This window comes from Pogona vitticeps, chromosome 6 (genome assembly GCF_051106095.1).
Source record: "Pogona vitticeps strain Pit_001003342236 chromosome 6, PviZW2.1, whole genome shotgun sequence".
Classification (NCBI taxonomy): Eukaryota; Metazoa; Chordata; class Lepidosauria; order Squamata; family Agamidae; genus Pogona; species Pogona vitticeps.
The window spans coordinates 42478493-42490140 of NC_135788.1; the positions used below are offsets into that span (position 1 = coordinate 42478493).

The window sequence follows — 11648 nt, forward strand, 5'->3', positions numbered from 1 at the left end:
ACATTCGAGCCCCTGTCCTCATCTTAAGCTTATCTCCTTCAAGACAGTATTTCTTGTTGCCATAACTTCTGCATGACGAGCTAGTGAATTGGCTGCCCTTTGGGCTGATGCCCTTTATACAGTGGTGCCTCGCATAACAAGCGCACCGTTTAACAGCGAATCCACATAGCAATCTATTTTTTGCGATCGCTAATGCGATCGCATTGCGATGTTTTGAATGGGAAAACATCGCTGACTTCAGTGTTGGCGTGACGGTCCTCCTTCCTGTAAGTGAGCTTCCTAGTCACCCATTTGTGTGCATTTACAGAGGCCACAAAGAAGAAAGAGAGGTTACTTACCTGTAATCATAGTTCTTCGAGTGGTCCTCTGTGAATCCACACATCCTGCCCATCCTTCCCGCTATCCATCACTTTGGTTCTTGTGCTTTGTTACAGCCAGAGCCCTGACAGCGGCGGACTTTGGAACTGAGGTATTACAGGCGGGTGGAGCATGCGTGCCACGGGGAACGTCTTACTAATCACATGTTTTTAAGCTCTAGAATATTCCGAGGAGTCCTGCGCAGGCGCAGAATAACCCATTTGTGTGGATTCACAGAAGACCACTCGAAGAACTATGGTTACAGGTAAGTAACCTCTCTATTTCAGAACTGCAGAGCTGGAAAGGGACCCTATGAATCATCAAGTCCATGCCTTGTGAAGAAGGTATAATTCTATGCCAGTGTGGAGAGGCTGTTTTTGGAATCTGACCTTCCAGTTAATACTGCATCTGAAAAAACAGTTATTTTTAAGATTGTGCCATCTAGAGATAACTTTGTCATTGGTTTCCCTTTATACCACAAGCTTGGATTATTGCTTTGTCTGCTGATAAGAGATACATTGTCATTCAGTTTGAAATCCTCTTTGAAAATAATTTCAGAGTGGTGGACATTTTACCAGAATTCTTGTCAATGAGATCCAGTGTCTTTATGCTTACCTTACATACGAGGTGGCAGACAAGTTTGTGGTTTATCTTCCACTTACTATCATCTCTAAAGCCCAGGGAAAAACACCACAAAATATCTTTTCCTACATGGTTTTTAAAGAACAGGCTGTTAGGGAAACTACACTGTTGAAGAGAGATGCAGTAAAAAGAAGAAAATAAATGAAACACAGTCTTCCAGTGTAAGAGAAAACTGAAAAGAAATTCCGAAAGGCCTTGAGAATGAGACAGGAAATAAATGTTTGGGGGAATTGGAGGACTGATCATGGTCCAATACCAGTTTTACCTCTTTCTTGGAGAGACAATACTGTGCTCCATCATATCTGCTTTGGGCTTATAGGGAAGAAGCTGTAATATGAGGGGCAATATATATCTACAACGGCCCCTTGAAAATGCTGGAGCATTTTGGAGAGGCCCTGAGGAAGGTACTGAATGCAGAAGAATTACATATTCTGAGCCAGGAGCCAGAAATGTTCAGAAGCCATTTTTCTGAGAAATATTCCAAGCACACATACTCTCCCCATGTTTTTCTTAGAAGGCAACTTTGCATAACTGTTCACAAAATGTCTGCACCATTTTGGTAGCTGCTTCCCCATCACTTTCATGCCATAAAATGACATTAGGTAGGTGGCACTGTGGCAGATACAAAATGGTGATTAGGCTGCCAGTGCAGCTGAAGCTGGTGCAATACAAAAAAGAAAAAAGGGACTGGCAGGGACAGGGGTTACAAAGGTATGCTATAACTAGAGATGGGGGTATATACGAATATCCCCACACAAGTGGCGATAATAAGGGTCCAGCCCCATGGAGCCGGATCGTCCACTCACCATTCCACCGCTGCCGTGGATCCTGCAATTTTTCCAATGGCTCTGCAGATCACAATCTACAAGCCACTCTTTAACCTTGCAGCGAGGCTTGTCCTTCCGCCTCCTGCCAGGAGTGGTTAGCCGATCGTGATCTGTGAAGCCATTAGAAGAATCATGGCATCCGCAGCAGCAAAGGATCAATGAGTGGATTGTCCATTCTCATAGGGCTGGACCCTCATTATCACCTCCTGTGTGGGGGTGTTGTTATTGTTTAGTCGTTAAGTCGTGTCCGACTCTTTGTGACCCCATGGACCAGAGCACGCCAGGCCCTCCTGTCTTCCACTGCCTCCTGGAGTTTGGTCGAATGCATGTTGGTAGCTTCAGTGACCCTGTCCTACCATGTGGTCCTCTGTCGTCCCCTTCTCCTCTTGCCCTCACACTTTGCCAACATCAGGGTCTTTTCCAGGGAGTCTTCTTTTCTCAAGAGATGGCCAAAATATTGGAGCCTCAGCTTCAGAATCTGTCCTTCCAATGAGCACTCAGGGTTGTGTGTGTGGATATTCATATTCAAATATGAATACCCTCATCTCTAGATATGGATTGCTGCCTTGTCGTGGCGAAGGGGCTTGAGTAACTCAGAGAAGCTATGGGCTATGCCGTGCAGGGACACCCAAGACGGACAGGACATAGTGGAGAGTTCCGACTAAACGCAATCCACCTGGAGTAGGAAATGGCAAGCCACTCCAGTATCTTTGCCAAGAACGCCCCATGATCAGAAACAAAAGGCTAAAAGATATGACGCTGGAAGATGGGCCCCTCAGGTCGGAAGGCGTCCAACATGCTACTGGGGAAGAGTGGAGGACAAGTACAAGTAGCTCCAGAGCTAATGAAGTGGTTGGGCCAAAGCCGAAAGGACGCTCAGCTGTGGACGTGCCTGGAAGTGAAAGGAAAGTCCAATGCTGTAAAGAAAAATACTGCATAGGAACCTGGAATGTAAGATCTATGAACCTTGGGAAGCTGGATGTGGTCAAACAGGAGATGGCAAGAATAAACATTGACATCCTGGGCATCAGTGAACTAAAATGGACAGGAATGGGCGAATTCAGCTCAGATGATTATCATATCTACTATTGTGGGCAGGAATCCCGTAGAAGGAATGGAGTAGCCCTCATAGTCAACAAAAGAGTGGGAAAAGCTGTAATGGGATACAATCTCAAAAATGATAGAATGATGTCAATACGAATCCAAGGCAGACCATTCAACATCACAATAATCCAAGTTTATGCACCAACCAGCATTGCTGAGGAGACTGGAATTGAACAATTCTATGAAGATTTACAACACCTTCTAGAACTGACACCAAAGAAAGATGTTCTTCTCATTCTAGGGGACTGGAATGCTAAAGTAGGGAGCCAAGAGATAAAAGGAACAACAGGGAAGTTTGGCCTTGGAGTTCAGAACGAAGCAGGACAAAGGCTAATAGAGTTTTGTCAAGAGAATAAGCTGGTCATCACAAACACTCTTTTCCAACAACACAAGAGGCGACTCTATACATGCAAATCACCAAATGGGCAATATCGAAATCAGATTGATTATATTCTCTGCAGCCAAAGATGGAGAAGCTCTATACAGTCAGCAAAAACAAGACCTGGAGCTGACTGCGGCTCTGATCATCAGCTTCTCATAGCAAAATTCAAGCTTAGACTGAAGAGAGTAGGAAAAACCACTGGGCCACTCAGGTATAATCTAAACCAAATCCCTTATGAATACACAGTGGAAGTAAAGAACAGATTTAAGGAACTAGATTTGGTGGACAGAGTGCCTGAAGAACTTTGGATAGAGGCTCGTAACATTGTCCAGGAGGCAGCAACGAAAACCATCCCAAAGAAAAGGAAATGCAAGAAAGCAAAGTGGCTGTCCAACGAGGCCTTAGAAATAGCAGAGAGGAGAAGGGAAGCAAAATGCAAGGGAGATAGGGAAAGTTACAGAAAATTGAATGCAGACTTCCAAAGAATAGCAAGGAGAGACAAGAGGGCCTTCTTAAATGAACAATGCAAAGAAATAGAGGAAGATAAGAGAAAAGGAAAGACCAGAGATCTGTTCAGGAAAATTGGAGATATTAGAGGAACATTTTGCGCAAAGATGAACATGATAAAAGACAAAAATGGGAGGGACCTAACAGAAGCAGAAGACGTCAAGAAGAGGTGGCAAGAATACACAGAGGAATTATATCAGAAAGATTTGGATATCCCGGACAACCCAGACAATGTAGTTGCTGACCTTGAGCCAGACATCCTGGAGAGCGAAGTCAAGTGGGCCTTAGAAAGCCTGGCTAACAACAAGGCCAGTGGAGGTGATGGCATTCCAATTGAACTATTTAAAATCTTGAAAGATGATGCTGTTAAGGTGCTACATTCAATATGCCAGCAAGTTTGGAAAACTCAACAGTGGCCAGAGGATTGGAAAAGATCAGTCTACATCCCAGTCCCAAAGAAAGGCAGTGCCAAAGAATGCTCCAACTACCGCACAATTGCACTCATTTCACACGCTAGCAAGGTTATGCTCAAAATCCTCCAAGGTAGGCTTCAGCAGTATGTGGACCGAGAACTCCCAGAAGTACAAGCTGGATTCCGAAGAGGCAGAGGAACTCGAGACCAAATTGCTAACTTGCGCTGGATTATGGAGAAAGCCAGAGAGTTCCAGAAAAATATCTACTTCTGCTTCATTGACTATGCGAAAGCCTTTGACTGTGTGGACCACAGCAAACTATGGCAAGTTCTTAAAGAAATGGGAGTGCCTGACCACTTTATCTGTCTCCTGAGAAACCTATATGTGGGACAGGAAGCAACAGTCAGAACTGGTCATGGAACAACTGAGTGGTTCAAAATTGGGAAAGGAGTACGGCAAGGCTGTATACTGTCCCCCAGCTTATTTAACTTGTATGCAGAATACATCATGCGGAAGGCTGGACTGGAGGAAGCCCAAGCCGGAATTAAGATTGCCGGAAGAAATATCAACAACCTCCGATATGCGGATGATACCACTCTGATGGCAGAAAGTGAGGAGGAATTGAAGAACCTTGTAATGAGAGTGAAAGAGGAGAGTGCAAAAAACGGTCTGAAACTCAACATCAAAAAAACTAAGATCATGGCCACTGGTCCCATCACCTCCTGGGAAATAGAAGGGGAAGATATGGAGGCAGTGTCAAATTTTATTTTCCTGGGCTCCATGATCACTGCAGATGGAGACAGCAGCCCCGAAATTAAAAGACGCCTTCTTCTTGGGAGGAAAGCGATGACAAATCTTGACAGCATCTTGAAAAGCAGAGACATCACCTTGCCAACAAAAGTCCGAATAGTCAAAGCTATGGTTTTTCCTGTCGTGATGTATGGAAGTGAGAGCTGGACCATAAAGAAAGCAGACCGCCGAAGAATTGATGCCTTTGAATTGTGGTGCTGGAGGAGGCTCTTGAGAATCCCCTGGACTGCAAGGAGAACAAACCTATCAGTTCTAAAGGAAATCAACCCTGAGTGCTCACTGGAAGGACAGATCCTGAAGCTGAGGCTCCAGTACTTTGGCCATCTCATGAGAAGAAAAGAGTCCTTGGAAAAAACCCTGATGTTAGGAAGGTGTGACGGCAAGAGGAGAAGGGGACGACCGAGGATGAGATGGCTGGACAGTGTCTGCGAAGCAACCAACATGAACCTGACACAACTCCGGGAGGCAGTAGAAGACAGGAGGGCCTGGCGTGCTCTGGTCCATGGGGTCACGAAGAGTCGGACACGACTAAACGACTAAACACACACTAGATATAACCCCTGCTAAAAGTGAACCTCAGTCTGAGAAACTCTTGATTTCTCTTTATCCTGGATTCATTCCCTGAAATTCATTTCTTTAGCAAGAGACGGGAGGAAATTACAAAAGGCTATTTGTATATAGTTATAGTTGGAGTATAGAGGCAATTAATTAGGCTTTGTTAGTAACAGCTGCACAGTTTTGGAACTACTTCTTAGAAACCTTTAGGAGATGTTGCCACCTTTTCAAAAAGGGACTAAAACCTTGAAGTTTTCAATTTACTTTTAATCTGGCTGTTTTCTAGTATATACGATTTTTAGCCACTCTTACCAGTGGCTTGTTTTATATTGAATTTTTAAGTACTGTATTATTCTTAATAATTGCAGTATTTACATTGTTTTATGGAAAAGATGAATATTAAATTATTTCCAGTGGAGAAAAAATATATGAAAATTTGGGTGCAAGACATGAAAAGCGTTCATATTTTCTCATATTGAGTTACTTTTGGTACATAAAGGTAAAGGTAAAGTTTCCCCTTGACAATTTTTGTCCAGTCGTGTTCGACTCTAGGGGGCGGTGCTCATCCCTGTTTCCAAGCCATAGAGCCAGCGTTTTGTCCGAAGACAATCTTCCGTGGTCACATGGCCAGTGCGACTTAGACACGGAACGCTGTTACCTTCCCACCTAAGTGGTCCCTATTTATCTACTTGCATTTGCATGCTTTTGAACCGCTTTTGGTACATATTGCAACAAAAATGCAATTAAGATAGCTTTCCATATTGGCTATGCTTATCTATGATGGTTATTTTTTTGCTTAATCCAATATGCAAAGAAACCTGGTGCTTGTGCTAGTGCTGAGATTTTGATTCTTCTTTGAGCCTTGTCCAACACTGGAAAAAATGACTCTAGAAGACTTTTAGGCTCTCTGGAGTTAGGTGTTGGGTGTTGTGGAGATGAGTGCAGGATCTGCGAGGGCTGCAGGACAGAGGGAGGATATGGTGGCCCTCCTGTTTTCACATCTGAAAATGCTTGCACAAATGTTATGAAGTACTGTATTGTCCATTAGTTGCTGTGGTTTGTGCAGCAATAACTATGTATATATATTTCATAAACTGAGCAAAAGTGATACTTCTCCTCTTTGCTTACCATAAGTGGAGAAACAAAGGAGCAGTATTTTTGGATTGTTCAGTGGTTCATAAAGAAGGGAGGGCATTGCATATACTCTGGGTTATTGTTATTTTGCCCCTTTGGATTAGGACTGTTCACAGGAATTCTCATATATATGTTTCCTTACACACAGTGAGAAATGAGCTGTTGGATGACATTGCAAATGCCACATTTTCTGGAGGTGATGATGATTTTGCTTACATGAGGATTATTCTAATTGTCATGCACATTTATACCTGGGTTTGTCTCATTTCCTTCTTTATGTCTGGTTGGTTGGAATTCTTATGAAGAGTTAGATCTATAAAGACAAACACAAATATTTTGATGAACTGTTGAGTCTCTTGTTCATTGATGTCGCATAGTGTAAAGTTGCACAGCAAATAACTGACTCCCTTCTATTCTCTGCCTTGTTTTTAGAACGATCAGGAATAGAAAATGTCAACTCTGTGGAGGCACTGCAAGAAACGTTAATTCGTGCACTCAGGACCTTAATCACAAAAAATCATCCAAATGAAGCCTCTACTTTTACAAAATTACTTTTAAAACTGCCTGACTTGCGTTCGTTAAATAACATGCACTCTGAGGAACTTTTAGCCTTTAAAGTACACCCATAGGTTTTTACCTCTTATTTATATAATGGGACTTACTTAATGTTAATTAACTGTGTGTATTTTGTGCTAAGATGTTTATTTATGTTTGTACTTACGTTTTGTGGAGAAGAACTTGCTGCCTGTGTAATGGGTAAATGTTTTTTGTCATGCAATAATGGTTCGGGTTCAGCATTTTTCTGCCAGTGAGAACGTGACCACAGATTTCTTTATGATTGTCCCACACAGCCCCATTTGCACTAGAGCCGGAGAAGTTATCTTAAACCATATGGATACTGACTGTTAAGTACTGCACCTCTGCAACAAAAACCATTATATTTCTCTGTTATTAAAAAAAAATGCACCATGGCTGTGTGGAAAACAGATCTTCAGGTAAATGACACTGTGGTGACTGAAGAGATTGAATTAACCTGTCCCCCTTTTGAGCATCTTTAGATAAGAAGAACTGAAATTCTGCTCATGGCTTCACTATTCTTAATTGAAGAAATTCCGTGGGATGTCTTCATGTATATCAGTTTGGTAGCACACGTTCATATGCTGTGTGTATATGTATAAAATGAACAGAGATGTTGGGTGTGGCATGACTTTCTAAAATGTATTGTGTGTGTACATACTTGTGTGTATATATAAATAGTTCAGATAAACAACATTTATAGAACTTCTTCACAATATTTTCAACTGTGAAGAAGGTAACATAAAAAAAGGTGACCCATGACAACAACCAGAGGATGCATTTTCTTGTTTATTCTGAACCAAATGTCTTGAAGATTTGGAATGTTTGGAGAACTCTGGATTAACAGAAGGTGTTGAATGTGTTAATTTAAGCAGTACTACAGCATCAGTAGTGAAATAGCAGGCCTGCCAAATCAAAACAATTAAGGAAAAAAAGATACTAGACTAGTATGATTTCTTTTTTAAAAGTCTGCACCTAAAACTGTTATGTGCTAATAGGCATTTAAATGCTCCTGATCATTTCGTTTAGACTGAAAGAAAACTGTAGTTCTCTCAGACAATTTTGGAGAATTTGACGATTCCACATTAATACCTTCAGTGTATATTTATGTGTGTTTGTGAATCATAATTTACACTACACCTATTGCTTTAATGCTACATGAAATTGTGAAACAAAATTCTGAGACACAGTGAATGTCTCTTAACATTTGTTTAGGGGATGGGATTGACTCCAAATGAGTTTTGTTAAATCTATACAGCATTCTTAAATTCTTTTTCTGTGCACAGGAAAGGTCACTAGTTTGGCTGGTGTCAGTTCTATTTTTTATATATTTGATGCTCTTTTGAAAATACAAGTTATAAATTTGGGAAATATCTGCTTTGTATCTTATCTCAAAATGGCATTTTCATATAATATCAGAAACTGGAAACAGGTACACACAGTGGCACTTAAAATAACCCAGAGTGTTATAAACTATCCTTAGTGGTAGAGAGATATGAAAAATACTCACATGTAGATCCAGATGAAATAACCATACCTTTGTAGAGCTGCTGAAATCAACAGAGTTATCTTAGCTGGGACTAATGTGATTCAGTGTGTCTAACATGTTTGACTAAGTCTGGGTCCAAATCTTTGTCTGCAATATTAGAAATGAAGCAAAAGAATGAATCTTGATGTTTCATGTGATTTTCAGAGGTTAGGTTGCTGAAGGAAAATCATGCTGCTCTTTGGAATTGAAGTGACTGTTGATTCCTAATTATTTTATTGATCAAAGTAAGATCAGAAACTCCAAAAAAGCCCTATTCACATTAAATTAATGTGGTATGTTAAATCTTTGTAGGTTTGATAGAGGTGGGTTTAAGCTTAGTTTTCTACCCAATTACTCAAAGAAAACATTTAATGAGAGGAGGTTGTTTCTGTTTCTTGCTATAACAGAATATTTGGAGCATTTGTATTGCTTTTAAAGACATTCTGTCTCAAAATTCTACAGTCTAATTCAAAGGAAAAGTATATTGCTGTTTTCCTTCTGTGCACCAAATGGAGTCTACTGTACCAGCACCACTGTGAAGGGAACCATGTACGCAACTGTTTCAGGTGAACAATTACTGAGCAGTGTTCCAGCAAAACAACTGGTCAGTAATGTTGTCTTTAGTCCTTCTCCCACAGTTAAGAACCACAGATTTTCAGAAAATGAATTGCTTACTTGGTGTAGGGTACAAGATATTTTGGAATTTCGTTTTAATCACAAAGCTAGGTAATCCACCTTGCATTCACTTCTTAAAACGTTAATGTTCTGATTCTAGGGTTTTTATAGAAGCCTGCTCCCTATATAAAGTCTTAACATTTATTGCTTTAAAAATAGATTTTATATATATATATATATATATAAATATATATATATATACGTGTAGATTAGAAAAAAATATAGTATAAAATATATTAATACAATATATTAAATAGTATGTCCTTATATATTATAGAAATATTCCATTTTGTGTTTTTTTTTAACTTTAGATCAAAACTCAAACTAATTTTAAGGATATCCCCCTTTGCAGTCTGGGAGGCCCAGACAGACGTTACACTGGCAGCATCATAGTCACAGCAATGCCACTCTTTTCCATGCAGGTAATGGAGAGAGACACACATTTCTTTAATATACTGTACTGACACCCACTTTTAGAAAACAGATAGAAAACAGATGGCTTTCCCTGGGCTTTTCACAGTAGTAGGCAGTGCTGGGAAATCTTCCTGTGGTTGCAGATACCACAGCTAACACAAGGTGTTGATGAATTTTATCTGAAAAAGCCATTTTATCATGAGTTCTGCTTTACTGTATTGCTGGTTATATGCTTGTTAAAATATTGATAAATATTTTGTACCAGATTTTAAAGTACTGTGGAATGGGTCATAGCTGAATGATTATGAAAATGTACTGTATGAAGCTAAACAAGGGTTGCTGATTTTTTTTACTCTGGTTTTACATGTTTTAAAATATTAAATATGGGCATTATGCTGGTAAAGCACACTGTTCGTCATGTTTTTTTGTGTTTGCAAAAATAGGATGGAGAATTTGATGCACATTTATTTACAAAACATTGGTTTGCAGCATTCCAACACAGCATAGACCTTCTTTGCGTGGGCTTCATCCACGTTATGGAACTGGTCAGCCTAGCATGGGAATGACTCTATGGGCCGAGTTGTGTGGAGGAGGAAGGCCAGAGAGGTGGTGACATAGCATCATGTGCTCAGCCAGAAGTTGGTTGGTTTAGAACATTTACTTTCAGTCCAGTTCATTTTTGTACTGACCCTCTAAAAACGAAGTTAGGCACTAATGGATTAGGTAGGTACTAATCAATCAAGTTAAAAGTTAAACTAGATCTTTATGAACAGAAAAGAGCTCCCTAATTCAATTTTTTATAACACAAGTACCTAACATAAAATTTTATTGTTGTGTTAATTAACATTTTTAATATTAGCAGGAAGGTGGTGCTCTTTCCTTAACCAGGGAAATTGCAGATTTTTTTCAGATATGTAAACAAGGTCTTCTGGATTTGTAAATTGTGATACAGTGGTGCTTTGCATAACGAGCGCACCGTATAACGATGAATTCGCATAGCGATCCCTTTTTTGGGATCACTAATGCGAAGGCATACCGATGGCTGCAATGGGCAAAACTTGCATTGCGACGATCAGTAAGCATTTCGCTTACCGATCTTCGCATTGCGGCGTCGGGCGATCAGCTGTTCGGCTGTTCCAAAATGGCCGCGCGCAGTGTTTTTGCGCCCTGCCCTCACCGAGAGCGCGAAAATGGCTGCTACTATGGAGGAACTTCGCTGAACGGTGAGTTTAGGGCCCATTTGGGTTTCCCCGTTCCGTTTAGCGATGTTTCCCCATAGCGAAGGTTAATCTGGAATGGATTAACCTCACTATGCGGGGCACCACTGTACTAGCTTTTCCCCTCCCACCCATTGGCTGCATTAGATATCACAAGTGATAGTTCCTTGTTTCTGACACCTCGTGTTATGCAGAAGGAAAGATTCTAGCTGATAAGCACAGTATATCACAGAAGCAAGTATACCCCCTCACATTTCATAAATATTTTAGTGTATTTTTTCATGTGACAACACTGAAGAAATGACGCTTGGCTACAATGTGGAACCTGTCCTGTTAAACAGGACAGTGAGTATACAGCTTGTATAACTGTAAATGTGCTATCCCCTCAAAATAACACAACACACAGCCATTAATGTCTAAACCACTGGCAACAAAAGTGAGTACACCCCTAAGTGACAATGTCCAAATTGGGCTCAAGCAGCCGTTTTCCCCCTGGTGTCATGAGAC

The 11648-nt window shown here is 40.8% G+C and overlaps 1 protein-coding gene across 5 annotated transcripts in view; it reads left to right on the top strand.

Moving 5' to 3' along the window:
• NR1D2 (nuclear receptor subfamily 1 group D member 2) overlaps positions 1–10330 on the top strand; it is a 36007-nt gene extending 25677 nt beyond the window's left edge. For all 5 annotated transcript variants that reach the window (XM_020807532.3, XM_078377275.1, XM_020807526.3 and 2 more), the window contains exon 8: positions 7164–10330. In XM_020807532.3, the coding sequence (XP_020663191.3) occupies positions 7164–7360 (197 nt within the window). In that variant the 3' untranslated portion in view covers positions 7361–10330. The remainder of the gene's footprint in view (positions 1–7163) is intronic.
• Positions 10331–11648: the final 1318 nt, after the last annotated feature.